Below are 19,918 nucleotides of genomic sequence, written 5' to 3' on the forward strand. Positions count from 1 at the left end.
TGGGTGTTTCTTTCTATTACTTGGCAATGTTTGCTCTAAGGAGGAAGTTTAGTTTTACCAAGAGATAAATTAAGACATAACTAAGGAGTACTTGGGGTACCAAAGATAAGACCCTTCCCACAAGTATATAATGACTGTGATACACTTGGTGTGTTAACAATCAATTGCAAGGTAAGTCACAATAAATTTGTTAGTAGTAATAAAGTACTGAAATTTGCAAGTGATATATCTAAGAATTAATTGGAGCAGATTCAGGTTATCTCTATAATAACATCACTTTGATATGTGTGCATTTCAATATGCCTTCTGGGAGAGGAAGGGGGGAAATTTTATAGATAGCTATCAGACTGGCATTATGCTGTGAATGTATCATGGAAATATGTCATAAATGTGAACATCTGTCTTCTCTGCAATAGTGAAGAAAAGTTGAAAACACCTGACCCAAAGAATGTCTGACAATGTAAATTATTTTTGTCACTTAGTTTCCATTTCCCCTTCTAATGGCAATAGAAGGGGATCTTAAAATGGGGACCATCCCCCAAAACACACACACTCCTGGGCTTGAGATAGAAGCAACTTCACCCCTAGTTCCAGGAATAGGTGTAGGCTCCAACATTAGCCTCTCAAAGCTTTGCATCCCTTTGGCTATAGTGACTAGGAAAAATTTTTTTTCTTTTCTTTGGCTGTGATAACTAGCAGAAAGCATTGAACCTTTTATGGGAACTATATTTCCAAAGAAACCCCAAACCTAACAGTCTGTTTCTTTTCTAGGCTCACAGCTAAAGTTGAGTAGTCTCCAAAAAGGGCATTTTCCTTATGCCCACCTCTGGCATAGGAATGGAGAATAAGGACCAGAAAGATCATCTAGTAGGAAGAGCCAGAGGTCATGGTGGACAATAAGGAAGATCTTTACAGAGAACAGACCTAGAGGTTCCCAGTTGGCTGGCCAAGAAACTCACTTTACCAACAAGGAGACTCTTCTATATTCCTGCCGATCAGGATATAATAGATGCTGTAGAAAAATGACAGCTGTGTGCTATTTTCCATACATTCACCCCTTTCCAGAGGTAGGCTTTTCATATAGTTACCCTGTTTCTTCTTTATCTTAAAGCTATATTAGATATCAGATACATTTTAGGTTGCCAGGCCTCAAGGGGCCATTTCCAAATTGACGAAGAAGACTATGTGTATATATCAGCCAAAAATCCTGGTCTTAGAGCTGAACACAATAACCAGGTAAAGACCTGGGTTTTTTCACCAGGGAGGGGGTATTGGTAAGTAATCTTTCATGTAGGCATAAACAGTTCTTTCTATTTTTATTATTTATTTTTATTTATTTTTTTAATGTTTATTCAGTTTTGAGAGACAGAGTGTGAGCAGGGGAGGAACAGAGAGAGGGAGACACAGAATCTGAAGCAGGCTCCAGGCTCTGAGCTGTCAGCACAGAGCCCAATGCAGGGCTTGAACTCACGGACCTGACTCATGAGATCATGACCTGAGCCGAAGTCAGATGCTTAACTGCCCCAATAGTAACATCATTTTTAAACATTTAAAATTGGAAGGTACTAAACTGCCTGTCAAAAGTAAAGTGGATACAAAAATAGCAGTATATTTTCCCAGAGACTCTAGTGCTACTACAAGAATGAACTATGCCTTCAGAAAATAAACGAATCTCGCAAACACAATTTTGATGAAAAGAATCCAAGCAACAAAGAATTCCTACTGTATGATTCCCTTTATGTAAATTTTTTTAATGTTTATTTTTGAGAGAGAGAGAGAGAGAGAGAGAGAGAATTTCAAGCAAGTTTCACACTGTCAGTGCAGAGCCCAATGTGGGGCTTGAACTCATTAACCGTAAGATCAGACCTGGGCTGAAACCAAGAGTCAGATGCTCAAGCAGCTGAGCCACCCACACACCCCAGATCACATGGTAATTCTATGTTTAATTTTTTGAGGAACTATCAAACTGTTTACACAGCAGTTTCACCATTTTACATTCCCAGCAGCAATATTTCAAGAGTTACAACTTCTCTACACCCTTGCCACACTTAATATTTTCTGCTTTTTTGTAATAGCCATCCTGATGGGTGTGAAGTGACATCTCATTATGGTTTTGATCTTCACTTCCTTAATAACCAATAAAGAGCATATTTTCATATATTTTACAATCATCTGAATATTTTCTTTGGAGAAATGTCTGTTTAGTCCTTTGCCCAGTTTTACATTGGGTTGTTTTGTTGTTGAGTTGCAGGTGTTCTTTGTATATTCTGGATAGCAATTGCTTATTAGATATATGATTTGGAAATATTTTCTCCCATTCTCTAGGTTGTCTTTCACTCATTTGAGTGACACTTTGATGCAGTTCTTAGTGTTGATGAAATCCATTTATCTGTTTTTTTCTTTTGTTGCTTGTACTTGTAGTGTCATGTCTAAGAAAAGCCAAGAATATTTATCCCTATATATTTTCTAAGAGTTTTATGGTTTTAGCTCTTACATTTGGATTTTTAAACCATTTTGAATTAATTTTGTATATGGTGTGAAGTAGCATTTCAGCTTTATTCTTTTATATGAGGTTATTCACTTGCCCTGGCACCATTTGTTGAAAAGACTATTCTTTCACCATTGATTTATCTTGGTACCCCTGTTGAAATTCAGTTGAACATACATGAGCTTATTTCTGTTTTTAATCCTATTCCATTGATCTATATCCTCATGCCAGGAATACACTGTCTTCATTCCTGTTGGTTTGTAGTAAGTTTTGAAACTGGCAAGTGTGAGTCCTCCAACTTTGTTTTTTCAAGACTGTCTTAGCTATTCTTGGTCCCTTGAATGTTCATATGATTTTAGTGTCAGCTTGTTAATTTCTACAAAGAAGCAGCCCTGGGATTTGATAGGAATTGTTTTGAATCTATAGATCAATTTGGGGAATACAGCCATCTTAATGATATTACCTTCCAATCCATGAACATGGGATGTCTTTCCATTTATTTGGGTTTTCTGAATTTCTTTCACCAGTGTTTTGTAGTTTTCAGAGGATAAATATTACACTTTAGTTAGGTTTGTTCCTAAGTATTTTATTCTTTTTGATGCTATTATAAACGACATTTTTAAAAATTATTATTTTAGAGAGAGAGTGCACAAGCAGGGGAAAAGGGACAGAGGGAGAGAGGGAGAGAATCTTTTATTTTATTTTGAGAGAGAGTGAGCAGGGCGGGGGGCAGAGAGAGAGAGGGAGACAGAGGAACGAAGCAGGATCCTTGCTGAGACCAGGGAGCCTGATGTGGGACTTGAACTCACAAGCTGCGAGATCATGACCTGAGTCAAAGTCGGTCACCTAACCGACTGAGCCACCCAAGTGCCCCATAGAGTGAGAGAATCTTAAACAAGTTCCATGCTCAGTTCAGATCCCAACACAGGGCTCGATCCCACGACCCTGGGATCATGGCCCTGAGCAGAAATCAAGAGTCAGATGCTCAACCGACCGAATTACCCAGGCACCATGGCATTTTTTTCCTGATTTCATTGTCAGTCTGTTCATTGCTACTCTATAGAAATAACCTTAATTTCTATCTATCTATCTATCTATCTATTATTTTTGAGAGAGGAAAGAGGGAGAGAACGAGTGGGGGAGGGGCAGAGAGAGAGAGAAGGAAAGAGAGGATCCCAAGCAGGCTTGTGCTGTTAACATGGAGCCTGATGCGGGGCTTGAACTCAAACTGTGAGATCACAACCTGAGCTGAAACCAAGAGACAGATACTTAACCAACTGAGCAACCCAGGTGTCCCAACATTAATTTCCATATATTGATCTTGTACCTTGCAGTTTTGCTGAGCTCATTTATTAGTTCTAATAGTTTTTTAGTTAATTCCTTAGAATTTTGTATATATACAATCTTGTCATCTGCAAAAGCGTAACATCTTTAGCTTGTCAAATCTATATATATAGAGTCTGAGGAAACCAAGCCTTTAGGCTTAGACTTCACCCAGAAGTGAAAAAGTAGATTCTTGAAGTCCTTGGACAAACTCAGCTTTGTTATGTTATGTGTTATGAAGCCTGTCAATGACTCATAAAGGCTTTTCAAGGGCAGAAGAGCCTGAAGATTCAGCCAAAAGGATACATATTGTAAAAAGAATGAAACTGCCCAGGATTTCTAGAATATCTGTGTCACTAAAAGTTTAATGGGCTATCACTTGCAAGTTTTCATTTCCTCATCACAACATCTGTGACGTATAGTGAGAAACAAGGTGTATTGCAGTGGTGAAGAGAGCTAGGACCTTAGATTCAGAAAGAGCAAGCAATCAGCCAAATCTAGGGTATGACACATTCTGCTGGCCAAATGATCTGGCTTCTCCATGAAATCAATTATAGGAAGAAAAAAAAGTATGTGTGTTCGGGGGAGTGCAGGTAGGGGTGTGACTGTCATGGAATGAAGAACACTTAGTAACAGCCAAGTGCAATGTGTAAAACTGTTTGGATACTGATTTGAATAGACAGTAAAAAGACACCTTTAAACAACGGGAAAAATTTTAAAATGGACTGAACAGTAAATGATATTAGGAAACGATTTTGTTTGGCTAATTTGTTAAATTTGTTTGGCATGCCAATGGCATGGTGATTATATTTAAAAGATTCCCCAGAGACGTATAATGATTATGAGTGAAATGATATCTGGGATTTGCTTCAAAATACTAAATTTTAAAAAATGGAAGAGGAATAGATGACATAAGATTGGAAAATGTTGACACTTATTCAAGATGGATGATGTGTAAATGAGGCTTCACTCTACTACTCTTTCACCTTTTGTATAGTTTAAAATGTTCAGGGGTGTCTGGGTGGCTCTGTCAGGTGAGCTTCCAACTCTTGATTTGGGCTCAAGTCATGATCCATGGTCATGAGATGGATTCCTGTCTTGGGCTCCACACTGAGCGTGGAATCTGCATAAGAGTCATTCTCTCTCTCTCTCTCTCTCTCTCTCTCTCTCTCCCCTTCTACCCTCCTCTCTCCTGCTTGCACTCTCTCTCCCTCTCTAAAATTAAAAAATTATATAATGTCAGATTTAATTGCACAATTAAAGTTTTCTCTGTTAAAATGTCAATCATTAATTGCAGTCTTTTTTTTTTTTTTGTAACTGCGAACACTGGAAACAATATAAATTTTGATTTTGGGGGGTTAGTTAAATTAATTATGTACATCCAGGAATTTTACCTATAAAAATAATAATGTTTTTAGGTCAGGACCTATCAATTCTGGTATCATTTTGTAAGTTTTTTCTAATGCAAACAAATGAAGAAGAAATCAGATGTAAAAATCGGAAAGAAAGGGGTAAAATTTGCCTCTGTGGATGATACACTTATTGACTCAAAAAAATCGAAGAGAATCAACCAAAAAACATATAAACAAAAAGAGAATTCAAGATAAGGTATCTGAGTACAAAAACCAACATAACAACAACAACAACCAACAGCTTTCAAATATACATCTAACAAGAAATTATGTTGAAAAAGACCCCATTTAAACTGTAAAAAAAAAAAAAAATAACAGGTAAACATCCTAAACTTGAAAAAAAGTTTAGCAAGAAATGAACAGTATCTTTAAGGGCACAAAAGAGTACAGGAAAAATATAAAGGCATCTCTCCTTCTTAGATGAGAAGATTCAGTAGTATGATGCGGTCAACTTTCCCTAGTTAAGATATATATATGGGGCACCTGGGTGGCTCAGTCGTTTAAGTGTCTGACTCTTGGCTTCCGCTCAGATCATGATCTCGCAGTTCATGAGTTCGAGCCCCGCATCGCATCAGCCTGCGCTGACAGTGCAGAGCCTGCTTGGGATTCTCACCCACCCTCTCTCTCTCTGCCCCTCCCCTCCTCAAAATAAAAAAATAAACTTAAAAAAAGATATAAATTTAATGTGATCTAAATAAAAATACTAGCAGGATTTTTTATAAAGTGCCAAACTGATTCTAAAGAGCAAATGGAAAAAGTAAAAAGCAAGAATATTCAGGAAGAATTCTAGAAAAGGAGAGTGATAAGGGGGAAGACTAAACCATTAGATATGAAAACAAGTATAAATGTGTGGTACTGGTCAAGTGTAGATATTAGTGCACTGGAATAGAAAATCTATATACAAATCCAAATACATATAGGAGCAGAGTAAATTTGTTGTCCATATATCCGTACCAAAGGAAATTCTAAAAGAGGCTCTTTAGGCAGAAGGAAAAAAAAATCCCAGATCAAAATAACAGAATGGTGTAGATTTGCCCAGTGGGGAATTAGACACCTCTCAAGCTCAGCTTTGGCCCTTTCAAAGCTCAACAGAAACTACTTGCAGATTGCTGAAAGTTCTCTCTCATGCCTGCACATTTGAATATGCTGTTCTTTGGGTCCAAAATGCCTTTTCCCACGTCCCCATCTGCCAAACCCATACTTAACCTTCAAAAAAGTTCAGGAGTCATTCTGTGCAGTAGTGTTTCTTTGAGAGGAGACAAGAGTATGTGCAGTGTCTCCTAAGTGTTGACTTTTCTCCAGTTTCTTGCATCTCCATTTTGTTCTCCATCTGTTATTTGCTTTTTACAACATGGCCAGAGGAATGTTGCTTAAAATATAGATCTGGCCATGTCTGTCTCCTGCTCAAAAATATTTGATGTCTACTAAATGCCTGTGTATCTATAAAATAAAGTATGAACTTCTTGGACATGGAAGGCATTCAAGGCCTTCCAGCCTTGAACTCAAATCCACTTTGCTCACCTCAAATCTACTGTAGATGCCTTGCACCCTACTCTAGGGTAACCCAACCCCCTCACCATTCCTTAGTTCTCTCGGCGGCCCCTCGTTCACCCAAAACTTTCTGCCTGATTTGCCCTCCCTCCCTCTACCCACCCCACCTCCATCTTTCCCACCCATTCAGATCTTTCAAAGCTCTGTTCTCAATGAAGCTCACAAGAATTCATGATTCATGGGGCGCCTGGGTGGCTCAGTCAGTTAAGCGTTCTATTTTGTCTCAGGTCATGATCTCACAGTTCGTGGGTTCAAGCCCCGCATTGGGCTCTGTGCTGACAGCTCAGAGCCTGGAGCCTGCTTTGGATTCTGTGTCTCCCTCTCTCTCTGCCCCTCCTCCACTCGTGCTCTGTCTCTCTCTCTCAAGAGTGAATAAACATCAAAAAATATTTTTTTAATAAGAAAATAGAAATTAAAAAAAGAATTAATGACTCATGGGGCACCTGGATGGCTCAGCTGGTTAAGCCATTGACTCTTGATTTTGGTTCAGGTCATGATCTCATGGTTGGTGAGATCGAACCCCACGTCAGGCTCTTCACTGACAGCCTGGAGCCTGCTTGGGATTCTCTTTCTCCCTCTCTCTGCCCCTCCCGTTTGCTCTTTCTCTCTCAAACCAAATAAATAAACATTACAAAAAAGAATTAATACTTCATTCCTGAGCTTGCATAATTAGCATTTATTTCATTATGGGTCTACATGTCTTTCACTCGTCTATAATGTTCGTGAAGTCAGAGCTGTGTCTTACTAGTTTGTTTCATCCTCCTACCGTTTCTTTTTTTTTTTTAATGTTTTTATTTATTTTTGAGACCGAGAGAGACAGAGCATGAGCAGGGGAGGGGCAGAGAGGGAGACACAGAATCCGAAACGGGCTCCAGGCTCTGAGCTGTCAGCACAGAGCCTGACGCGGGGCTCGAACTCACAGACCGTGAGATCGTGACCTGAGCCGAAGTCGGACGCTTAACCCACTGAGCCACCCAGGCGCCCCTCATCCTCCTACCGTTTAATACACTGCTTATGGGGTGCTGTGGTGGATCAATGTGTTAAGCGTCCGACTCTCGATTTTGGCTCAGGTCATGATCTCATGGCTCGTGAGTTCGAGCCCCACATGGAACTCTGTACTGACAGCATGGAGCCTGCTTGGGATTCTCTCTCTCTCTCTCTCTCTCTCTCTCTCTCTGCCCCTCCCCTCCTCACACTCGCTCTCTCCTTCTCAAAATAAATAAATACTTTTTTATAAATGTACTGTTTACAACAGGGTAATAAATATTTACACACAAAAATAAATAATTTTTGTATAGAATGAAATAAAATAGTGCCTGATACATGGTAAGTATTGAATAAATGCAAACTCTAGTGGTGATATTAGGTACTCAATAAACATTTTGAAAATGTGAAAAATGGCAAAACGTGTTGTGCTGATTTATTATTAGCCAGCCACAGTCTTTTAGAGTTAATACTGCTTGGAAACCATTATAAGAGTTTCCTCTTTTGATGACAGCAAACGTTTAAGTTGTAGAACTTCAGAAAGAGCCTTAAGGTATTTTTCAAGACTCAGGTTCATGTGTCATTAACCTGGCTCCCTCACAGATAGAATTATATACTGAAGTCTCCTTATATCCATGGAATTCCCAAAATTTACAAAGTCCTTAGTAGACAGTAAGCACTTCATAAATGTTGCCTGAAGAAATGAACAAATGAGTGAATTAGGATGAACTGTTTATGTGACAGTCACTCCAAGCAAACCGGGAGCACACCAAATATAAGGAATATGTGAGTTTTGGGGGGTTTTTTTGGTCACCTTTTTGTCTCCAGCACCTAGCACAGTATCTGCCACAAAATGAATATTTACTAAATAGGTATTTATTAAATTAGAGACAGATAAATACTTGGTTTACTTTAAAAATGCAAAGAAGGCATATTTCTAATATCACATAAACTTGTACCAAAGATTTATGAATATATTTATGAATTGGGGTGGAAAACGTAGAAATTTCTACCTTCTGGATACAGAAGAAGTGAATTTGGAGACTGAGACGTCAGGTCACCTTAGTACTCTAGATGGTTAAAGCAAACTAGTCCCTGTGAATAAGAATCTATCTAAAGATCTCTAGCCTCAGACTATTTGCACAGCATCAGCCCGACAACAGTCAGAGCAGGCTGTGGTCATATCTCTTAGCTGAGGAAGGTACACTTGTTAGGAAAATTGCTACTGTGGCCACAATGAAAAATAAAGGCCTTGGGTGGAGGGAGGGAAAGTAGTAGGAGTGTCACTCAAAGCACAAACAAACCGGGAAACTGATTGGACAATTTCTATATTGCTACATCTGCTTCAAGACAGGCACACCAACTCCCTTCCAAAGTACATCAGTATGTTGCACCATCATAGAAGGAATGGAAAAGCAGGATGAGGTTGGCTGGCTGAAGTCACATCTTGGGGAAACTGGCCAGGTTGGCAATGCCACAAGCGTTGTTCTTATTCCGAGCCATGAGGATATAGCCTTTGTTTCCCCAGTTTTCTCCCCAGCTGTGGGATCAATGAAGGAAAATATTTAGTACCCTCAGTGTATTTATTCGTTAAAACACTTAACTGACTATTGAGCTAGGTACTGGTAGTATAAAAAATAAAAGTTTTTACCTTTGAAGAGTTTAAAGTAAAGGAATAGAGAGAAGACATAATGCTATAGGCCTCAAAGGTATGAGAGATCGCTTGTGATCAAGGGATGAAGACCTAATGAAAGAGGTGGCATTTAAAGTAGGCCCAGGAGCCGCTGGATGGCTCAGTCAGTTAAGTGTCTGACGTCAGCTCAGGTCACGATCTCACGGTTCATGGGTTCAAGCCCCGTGTCAGGCTCTGTGCTGATAGCTGAGAGCTGTGAACTCCCCAGACTCTAGGACTCCTGCTCCCTGGAGGGCACCAAGGACAGCAAGTTTAGTGAGTGCTGCTGCCAGGCTAGTATTGGCCAGTGAGGAAAGGAAATGCATAATTCTCGTAAGTTTCCCCCCCAAAGTCACAAGGGGCTGAAGAGAAAAGGGGAGCTGAAATACCCTGTAGTTTTATTTCTTCCCAACAATAGGGAAGGAAACATTAAATGTTGCTGTTGTTATTCTCATACCTACTTTCTGAAAAGTCTTTCTCTTCACATGCTTCAAAATGTTGGGCCACTTTTTATATGTGTTATCCTAAGTGTATATGGAAGGGCACAAAGTTGCACAGGAGGATATTAAACCTCTACTTGGTTCCCTCCTGCTTTCAAACATGCTGATGATGGAAAGCTCCCTAAGAAATTGGTCACATTATAGAAAAAAGAAAGAAAAAACTACATAATTCCAGACCTCCTCCTGGTTTCCTGTGCTCCTGGATGTTCTGGTTAGTTAGGTCTGCCTGTCTGAGGGGGCCATGAGATCACCAAAGGCAGACGTCCTGTTCACTTGTGTATGACTAAGCATCCCGCATGTGGAGCACCTGCCCGACACACACTGTATTACTGTCTGGCCATTAAATGTTAGAATTAATAGCCTCTAACTGGGAAGGGAGAACTAAAAAGTCTGAGACAACTTTCTCGAATGAGAGCAAGGAATGCTGGGAAGTTGGAGTCGAGGTTGAGCATTAACAGAGTGATTCAGTGACAAACTTAGTGTCCCCATCATTACCTGTTTTTAATTATCCAGTGCTTGTTTCCTTTCTGGATCCCATATCCCACTGCCAAAACCGCATGGTTCAGATTATCGCTATTACAGTTTTCATCGTAGTACACACCTAGGAAACAAACTGTCGAGGTGAAGCTTTCTGCAGGCCAAGGATCCCCCCGTGGGGTCTCCCGGTCTAGGAGACCCTCTGCAAAATCCTGCCCAGCCAGGAGGACTGATGACAGAGATGCACGGTGGCAGCTATGTTTCCCTCCAGGAGACTCAGTCTAAATATGGAAACTAAGTACTCCAGATGCTCGGTGGCCTTCGAGGAGCTGCCGAGCCTGCATCACATGAGGTGGGTCATTGTGCTCTGAGGGAACAGCTCCTTACCTTTGCTGTAAAACTGGAAGGAGGTCAGGCTTGCATCAATGGCCACAGAGATGGGTCCCACTCGGGCCACTGCCCTCTTCAGGGCTTTCTCGTTCCCCTCAGGGATCTCTCTATACCCTCTGCACTTAGCTGCCTTGCCTGTTGGGTTGTACATACAACTTTCATCCTGGAAAAAACAAGGTTAAAATAGGACTAGGACAAAGCAACAGGCCAGAAACTGGTAAGTGAGAATCTCCACCAATGCTTTGATGTTGGTGAACTGACTGGGATGGCCGACTTAGAGTCTTTAGAGAGGGTCTGTCCTCTCCTTACCATTTTATTTTATTTTTTAACATTTATTTATTTTTGAGAGACAGAGCGTGAGTGGGGGAGGTGCAGAGAGAGAGGGAGACACAGAATCCAAAGCAGGCTCCAGGCTCTGAGCTGTCAGCACAGAGCCTGATGCAGGGCTCGAACTCACAGACCGTGAGATCATGACCTGAGCTGAAGTCAGAAGCTCAACTGACTGAGCCACCCAGGTGCCCCTCCTTACCATTTTAGACAACTGTAAAAAAGAATATGAAAAGTGGATACCTTGCACATCCACAAAAATCAGCTCTAGGTTTTTTAAAGCATAAATGTGAAAGGAAACACTGTAAAACTTAAGAGAGAACATTTTTATTCCCTCAGGATAGAGAGAGAGATCTGAAATAAGTTGTTTTTAAAGGCACAAATCATCTTCTGGCCATGTAGTATGTGTGAGCCTCAGAAGGCAGGGAGAGACCAGCTGCTGTGTGGGGAGGAGGCCAAGGCCAAGACCCAGCTGGGAGGAAGACCTGGGCCTTATACACATATACTGGGGGGGCTAGTGTGAGGCAGAGTTTTGGCTGGTGCTCTCATGAGAGACTTTGGTAAAACCACAAAACATGACACTAAAACATATTGAGGAACTTGGCAATTTTGCCTGTGAATTTCTAACACTGTGCTTTGGAGGTCTAGTTAACAATGATATGTTTCACTGGCAAGCCACAGTTACAAAATCTAATGGCAACCCATGTCAACATGGTATATTCTTTTTGGCAATTCATTTTCCTCAGACTACCCTTTCAAAACCCTAAAACTGAATCTATAAGAACATATTATCAAATTATTAACAATAATGGCAGGATGTGATATGATATTCTAAGACCACAGTAGTCTCCTTTCTTAATTTCTCAGGATTCCCTTGTTCTCTGCCATATAATCCAAACCCCCAAGACTCAGAATATTAAAAATAGAATATGTGTCTTATATGGCAAATTCTTCATTTTAATTGATTATGAGACCAAAATCATTCCACGTTGCCCTCAAATACTAAAGAGATCATTTGAGGGGGCAGGCTAGCAGAAATTAGAAGTCAGATGCTCTTTCTTTAAAAATTTTTTTAAGTTTATTTGAGAATGACAAGACAATGAGCGGAGGAGGGGCAGAACGAGAGAGACAGAGACAGAGAGAATCCCAAGTAGGCTCTACACTGTTAGCGTTGAGCCCAATGTGGGGCCTGAACTCACAAACATTGAGATCATGACCTGAGCCAAAACCAAGAGTCAGATACTTAACTAACTGAGCCATCCAGGTGCGCCAAGAAGTCAGATGTTCTTTCTATTCCAAAAGAAGGTTTATTATATGATTTTCATTCATTCAAATTATTTCAACTCTCTGAGCTATTAAACTGCCTCTCAAAAAACTCGTTAATATAGTACCAAATAAATAAGGTAGCAATGGATAATGATCGACTATTAGTTCTGATAGTATTTAATTTCTTTTTCTTTAATATAGTTATACAATCCTTTAAGTTGGCTGCCTGGGTTAATCAACATGGAAAAAATTGTAAACATAAGCCTGGTTTGGGGTGTTTTTGTTTTTGTTTTGTGTATACTCTTGGGATTTAACTTTTCGATATCAAGTGACAACAAAACTGTGTCAAAAGAGTATTTGAGAATTTAAAAAAAGAGTATTTTGCCATGTTTGGGTTATCTCACTAATTGGTCCGAAGTATTCAGAATTTAAAAGCCAATCTGCTAGGGCAGATTTAGTACGGTGTCCTCAAGTTAGCACCTTATAGTAAGTAGCAGCCCAAGTTCAAACATGGACTTGGGATCCAGGAGTTCTAAAAATTGTATACGGATGAAAGAATTTTTTTTTTTTCAGGTACAACCTCTAATTTCTCTGCCTTATATACCTGACAGCTAAAAAACCACAGCATGGAATAGTAATGGGCTGAAATGTACAGATTAATGTACTGTTTTGATATGGCCAATGTCATGAAGATGTGTTGAAGTGACCATACTTGTTGAGTATCCAGTGAAATGGATTTGTTCAGTCATTCACATTAATGAGCATTTTATTGCAACAGACATCATTTCAGATGACTAAACACTAATGAATAAAATTCACTGCTTTGGATTTTTTAAAGGCACAAATTGCAGAGGAAAACAATCATTTTACTAGACTGAAATGAAGAACTTTTCAAAGTTGAAAGATATAAAGAGAATAAAGAGACAAATGTTCACCTACAACACACACAGTATTAGTATCTAGATTTCTTTTTAAAATTCCTAAAAATCAGGACACACGGCTGGCTCAGTCAGTTAAGTGTCTGACTCTTGGTTTTGGCTCAGGTCATGATCTCACAGTTCGTGTATTTGAACCAACCATTGGGCTCTGCAGCTGGCAGCACAGAGCCTGCTTGGGGTTCTCTCTCTTCCCTCCCTCTGTCCCTCCCCTGCTCACACTGTCTCTGTCTCTCTCAAAAGAATAAATAAGTAAACTTTAAAAAAATTCCTAAAAATCAGTGAGAAAGAGCAAAATAACCTAATAAAAATGTGCCAAAAATATAAACAGTCAATTCACTAAAGAAGAAAGGCAGATGGCTAGATAAACATACTGATGAAAATGGGACTCCAAGGGAATTCTTACATACTTCAGGTGGGAATATCAATGTTTCAAAATACCTTGGTAAACAATTTGTCATGACTTAGTCAAGTTGAAGACGCATGTATCCCAAGGCTCAGACAATTCTGTTCTAAGGTATTATAAAGTTGTTGTTGTTTTAATGTTTATTTATTTATTTTTGAGAGAGAGAGAGCACAAAGAGGGGAGAGGCAGAGAGGGGGAGACACAGAATCGGAAGCAGGCTCCAGGCTCCGAGCTGTCAGCACAGAGCCCGACGCGGGGCTTGAACCCACGAATTGTGTGATCATGACCTGAGCCGGAGTCAGACGCTTAACTGACTGAGGCACCCAGGTGCCCCAAGGTATTATATTCTACTAAAGACATGTTTGCACATTTGCACAGAAGATATGCTGAGCATGTTTGCAGATGAACAGATATGGTAGATCAATCTTGGCGCTGCTACATGACTAGTGCTATGAATTTGATCATCTGTTTTATCTCCTTCAGTGTCAATTTCCTCTGAAGTGAGGATAAGTCTACCTTACATGTCTGTTACAAAGATTAAATGAGAAAATGAACTAAGCACACGGTTTAGTACATAGTAGCCATCCTGATTACTCAAACTTGCTATCCCTGCTTCAAAGGCTCCTGTTGCAAAGGCCCTATGTTATATTATCTATCAACCCTATGTACATAAAAGCCCTTAGATTCTCTTCTTTTTAGATAAGAAAGGTCAGCAGACCTGCCTATTCCTAAAGGAGGAAGTGAGTTGAACCCTGAAGTTGCAACAAACATGAAGCAACTTATTTTTTCTCTCATTTTGTACATGTCAGTAGTTAACTTACATAATTTGCATAAACATTCCCCAAACCCACACTGAGATCGTGCAAAATAAAGACATGCAATTTGGTAAATTAGCATGTGTGGGTTTGGGGAATCGGTGACGGGAGCAGAGGAGCTGAGGAACAGGTTGCAGAGGACCCCCCAGAAGTCCGTGGGGTCACCTGTGCTCTGTCTTCTCTAGGGCAAAGAGGTGGGTAGGGCTGTGGGGCCTAAGGCCCCCAAATCTCCAAAGCTATGGGACTCTCCTTGGCCTTCTATAGGTAATTATCCCATCAGGAAGGCAGGATAGGGGAACAGAAACCAAGATTTATGGGATTATCTCCAGCATAAAATACTGTGCTGGGGAAGGAGGAGCCATTACCGGGCAGTCTCACCTGTCCCACATACGGGTAGGCATCTTCAGAGTCAATGCCCCTGTTTTTCTGCACATACTGGAAGGCATTGGTCATGTAGCCCCCTCCGCAGCCATCATTCTCAGAAACACAATCCACAAGGTTCTGGGGACTCAGATTTAAGAGTTTGCCAGTTTTCTTCTTGAGTTGGCCCTCCAGGGCACCCACAGAGCTAAAAGCCCAACAGGAACCACACTGACCCTGAGGAGCATAACAGAAATTGTCAGTCACTGCTGTTCACACTTTTTGTTTCTTCCCTCTACACTGTCTGCTGGAGCCCCATATGTGTTACAAATTCCAACACACGTGTGTTCCCTTTTCTGTGAAGGCTTCCTATTTCCCTTCATTTAATATTTGCTGCATGGCTCTATTGCTATTGTTTCCACTGATAACTATTGCTACATTGTCACCATTAGCTGTAGAGGAGCAGGGCACTGACTTTGCAACCCAGAAGATATGTGACCTTGGGTAAGTTACTAAGCCTCTCTGTGCCTTAGTTCCTTATCTGTAAAATGTGGATAATAATGTACTTAATTATGGATTATGGAGATTTAAAAAGTTAATTCATGTAAAGGATTTATAAGTTTCTGACATACAACGTCTCAAAAAATGCCATAACTATTAGTATTTGTGCAGCTAGATTGTAGATTTTTCTTTCTTTCCTGTTCTATTTTTGAAGAATGAGGGTTTCTGGAGGACATAGGGTATGTCTTGGTTATCTTGAATCTCCACTGGCTAGCACTATACTTGGTCGGTTCTGAAAAAGGTGTGTTTGTTGAATGAGTGTTAAATTAATTCTTCATCTGGCTGATAAAATGAGCATTGGGGTTGTGGGAAAACTGGCATTCTCTTGCTGGTAAGAATGTTAATATTGTAAAAAATTTTTTGGAAAGGATTCTCTGTGACCTAGCAATTACAATTTTAGGCTTTATTTTGTATTAATATTCATAAACATATGCACAAGGGTGTTTACAGCAATGTGACTTGTAAAAAAGAAAAAACAGAAACAATATACATGTACAAAAATAGGTGATGACTTAAATAGAATAGGCTATATTCTCTGAGCAGTGGGACACATCCCTTAATTCCTTACCATCCTCCCAGTTCCCTCCTAGTTAAGAACAAAGACACAGAAATAGGTCATGCCAGCTTACATACCTACATAGGAGAAAGGAGGGTACCTGGTTTTTGACAGGAGTAACATATCCTTTCTTTCGATAATCAATGGAGTCTGGGGCTCTGCTCTCCCAGTCTGGGATATAGAGGGTGTCATTGCTGCGGGAACGAGAGGGGGGTACTTTGAGTCCAGTCATCTTCTGAACCACCTCTTCACTGGTCTGGGACAAAGAACAAAAAGGCCAGCCATAAGCAGGAAACTAAGGCAAACAGGGCAGGTAGGCCAGGAGCTGAGGTTCAACTCACCATGTCCCCCAAGTGGTTCATGGCCAGTTCATATGTGTGGACACCAAGAGAGGCCTCAAGATTATGGATGGAAATATGCTTCAAATTTTTTTCCCATATTAAACGCCGGGAGATTTCATCCACCTAAACAGAACATAGTCAGTACTGGCATGGACTATGTCCTACAAAGTTACATAAAAAATACCGTGGAGGTTTTTAGGAAAAAAGATGAAATTTACAATCATACAGAGTTTACAGTCTAGTTGGGGAACTGACCATGGGATTATTAAGAGCATGCAAAAAAAATGTAAACAAATACAAATAATAGAATGCAAAAGCTCTGGAGAGATGTGTAGAAAAACTGCTTATGGATTAATAGCATTAATCTGAGAAGTCTTCCCCAAAGAGAAATAGGAAGAAAAGGAAGGCTAGAACTTGAGGGAGGGTGAGTGGAAGAGGAGGAATCAAACTGTGTTAAAGAGTTCAAGAACAGGGGTGGGTTTGGCTGGTTGGAGTGGTTAAGGTTTTTAGACTAAAGAAGGGAGTCTGGAAATTAGGAATAGACATCTCGAGTGCTGGCTCCCTGACCACACTTCCCTCCAGGTCCCCAGGCACCTTGTTGTTATACTGCTTCCCATAGGTCTTCTTCCATAGCTCCCATTGTGTGTCCAGTATGGCCTCAGGATATAGAGCAAAGGTCGCTGTGGGCAGCAGCAGTAGAATCTTGAGTCCCCACATCCTGGGAAAGGGGATAATTAGGGGAAGTTCTTCTGTGTGCCAAGGGGTTCACAGCCTGGCTTGGGATGAGGAAACAGCTGGAGCCATATTCCCAGACAGATGGTTCTTAACCCTTGGGAGTCACAGACTTCTTTGAGAAGCTAATAAAATTTCACAGTCCATCACAGTCCCACTCATCTGAAAAATGCATGCACACACAATTCTGGGAAATTCCTGAACCAAAGAGAAGAACCTCTTCCTTGGGACCATGAGACAAAAGAAAAGAATTTATAAGGAAGGGATACAAAGAACTGAGAGTGACCTGTGCATGATAAAACGATAGGAAGGGTCTGGGTTTGGACTGAGTGCTGATACATCTGACTCCAAACATTTTGACCTAGGGAGATTCAACACACACACACACACACACACACCCAGAACTGGGGTAGAAAATGGACAATCAGAATGGACTAAGCACCTGCCTCCTCTAATGTCCCCAGCAGACTTGGAGACAGACGAGGTTGGAGGGGGGTTGGAGAATACATAAAGGAGAAATTTCCAGCTAAATCTTGCTGCCTATTTATTTCTTCAAGGCATTATTCACTCCCTTGCCTAAATTCTGATACTTTTTCAGATCTTGCCAAGAGAGGACAAGGAAGTATTTCCTATTCTTTTTGAGATGTTTACTATCTCCTTGGTTATGTATTTCTTCCTCCTTTCTCTTCGTGCTCCCTCCTCAGGCAGGAAACTGTCCTAATCTCAACCAGATGCTATGGGAAGGAGGTTTTCTTTCTTCTTCCTGACAGCAAAAAACCTCTCTGACTGCCTCACAGGACAAAAAGCTTCACAACCAAAGTTTGTGAGAAAAACGTAAGACCCAAAAGCAGTGTTCTATGATCATTAAATTCACAGCTTTTCAGAAGTTTACTCTAGTTTCACTCATTTCTTGCAGCAGCTTGCTTAATTCCATGTTCTCCATTTTAAGAATTTACAGTCTGAAGTAAATTTTTGAATTTAGTCTAATTTTTGTGCAATCTTTGCAGACTGGCAAAACACTCTAAGATATTTAATATGTGCAGTGTTAAGGGCTTTGAAATGAAGCAGAAAAGTGCCTCTGGGCACCATTCCTCCTCCCTGCTAAGTTAACTCTTTTGGTACCTTTGGCTAAAACCGCAAACCCTCTCCTTGTGGGATAGGTGAAGGATTCCCTATATCCTAGGGTTTCACTAACAACCATGTATACATACATATAAAGCACAGAAGGAATCCTAAAAATTTCCAGCAAATTTTATTTGGCCAGGAAATGACTGAAGGGCATATTGTTGTTTTCACCCACACAACTACAAATTTCATCACGATCTCCAAGTCACTACATCCCTAATACCCCTAAAATGGGCAAAGGAAGGAATGAGAAGTAGAAAATTTTACCTGCTGATGGGGTTCTGTGCTCCGGGCTCCTTTCGACGGGGAAGTGTGGATAATGTGGGCGGATGACTAGGGGTGCTGGATTTATTCCATTAGGATTGCGGAAGTCAGTTCCAGCTGTTGGCTGGAAAATTTGAATAGGGGAGGGAGGCGGGGAAAGAAATGCTGAGAGAAGCAGGGTCGGAGAGGGAAGGAAGCGGTGGATTTGCAGTGTTTTTGTGTGCATGTCAAGTGTGTGCACCAAAGTGGAAAGTTGCTGGGTAGTTTCTCATGACTGTCTTTGAGGGCAAGAAGACTTCCATACACATTTATTCAAGCTGGGGCTTACCTTCACTTTGATGGTTAATAGGACACAGCCCTGATCTTCTCCATCTTTCTTTATTACATAGAATTTATGGTATTAGGGACTACATCTTTTCCTGCCCTTTTCCTGTTATCTCTCCAACTTCGAAACCTCAGTTTTCAAATTTCTGTCTGACCTGAGGGTCAGACATCCAGCAAGAATGAGGGAATAAACATGAAAGACTAGAAAAGAGTGTAATGGAAACCACAGGCTCAAAAATCATTTGTATGTTATAAGTTTGTTGGCTAAAAGTTGTCAATACCTCTTCCAGCCTAATACGGTTTTCCTGAGGAAGGATATGCCCAGAACACCCAGATGAAGCTGGTTCTGAAAGTAACCCAAACCAGCCCTCCTCGTTATTAATGACAGCACTTGAATCAGTGCATAGCACTGACAAACTCACATGTGACTTCTTTGTTGCTAAAACTTTCAGATGGTAGGATGCCTGAACATTATGTTTCAATTATTAAAATCCCCAATCCAGGACCAGTCATATGAGCTTCTCCAAATGATTCCCCCAACATCCAGGCATGTGACAGATCATAAGAGTCTAGTTCAGTCCCTAAGCCACATCCCCAAATTCCATTTTCTTCCATAAACAGAGGCGGAGGAAGAGGAAAAGACGGTTCTTGGAACAGAAAATACATAGGATAGATTCAGTTTCTAGCTGGATTGCATATAGACCCTCAAGAACACAGGTTTATGCCTGTAAGTTTTAAGATTTGGTAATGAACCACATGATCCTAGAGGGAAACCAAGTCCAGACCTGCATAGTTTAAATTTCCCCATCCCTAATTCCTTTTATTCCAGGAGAGCAAGAGATACTTGGGGAAGGAATCTGATGTGCCATACCGGTCTCAAGTCTCATCTTTGTCTGCTCTGAAGGACATGGGCAATTTCCCAACCCCCATCTCATGGTCAGATGTCCCTGATGATTTTACTCAGTGAGTCAGGATCAGGAGGACAACTAAGGAGTGCTGAGTGATCAGAGGCCTTATGATTTCTGAATCCTGAAATTATAGATACACTGTGCTTTATGTTTGCATATTTGGAGCTCAAGCTATGGATTCAACTAGTTGTGGGTGGGTAT

The 19,918-nt window shown here is 40.6% G+C and overlaps 1 protein-coding gene and 1 long non-coding RNA gene across 3 annotated transcripts; one reads left to right on the top strand and one right to left on the bottom strand.

Annotated features, from left to right (window-relative positions):
* The first annotated feature begins 31 nt into the window (after positions 1 to 31).
* LOC128313983 (uncharacterized) lies at positions 32 to 13,492 on the top strand. The gene is made up of 3 exons (XR_008295237.1): positions 32 to 1,067; positions 8,362 to 8,544; positions 12,964 to 13,492. It is a non-coding gene; the product is annotated as an uncharacterized LOC128313983 (long non-coding RNA).
* Positions 8,613 to 19,830, bottom strand: CTSK (cathepsin K). 2 transcript variants are annotated; one of them, XM_015077834.3, is made up of 8 exons: positions 18,489 to 19,830; positions 16,959 to 17,082; positions 16,365 to 16,487; positions 16,124 to 16,279; positions 14,925 to 15,143; positions 10,795 to 10,960; positions 10,426 to 10,531; positions 8,613 to 9,298 (listed from the first exon to the last, which is right to left on the bottom strand). In XM_015077834.3, the coding sequence occupies exons 2-8, from the start codon at positions 17,079 to 17,081 to the stop codon at positions 9,199 to 9,201; spliced, it is 993 nt and encodes a 330-aa protein (XP_014933320.1). In that variant the 5' UTR covers position 17,082; positions 18,489 to 19,830; the 3' UTR covers positions 8,613 to 9,198. The 2 variants fall into 2 exon arrangements, with proteins under 2 accessions (XP_014933320.1, XP_014933329.1); XM_015077843.3 differs by having other exon boundaries at positions 16,959 to 17,136.
* Positions 19,831 to 19,918: the final 88 nt, after the last annotated feature.

This window comes from Acinonyx jubatus, chromosome C1 (assembly GCF_027475565.1).
Source record: "Acinonyx jubatus isolate Ajub_Pintada_27869175 chromosome C1, VMU_Ajub_asm_v1.0, whole genome shotgun sequence".
Lineage (NCBI taxonomy): Eukaryota > Metazoa > Chordata > Mammalia > Carnivora > Felidae > Acinonyx > Acinonyx jubatus.

What these genes read in the sequence shown, in the direction of transcription:
- CTSK (XM_015077834.3), bottom strand. Translation starts at nt 17,081, where the DNA reads ATGTGGGGACTCAAGATTCTACTGCTGCTGCCCACAGCGACCTTTGCT. An exon ending in TTACTCCTGTCAAAAACCAG is followed by an intron (nt 15,144 to 16,123) that starts GTACCCTCCTTT and finishes TATGCTCCTCAG; the next exon opens with GGTCAGTGTGGTTCCTGTTG. An exon ending in CACTGGATAATTAAAAACAG is followed by an intron (nt 9,299 to 10,425) that starts GTAATGATGGGG and finishes TTGATCCCACAG; the next exon opens with CTGGGGAGAAAACTGGGGAA.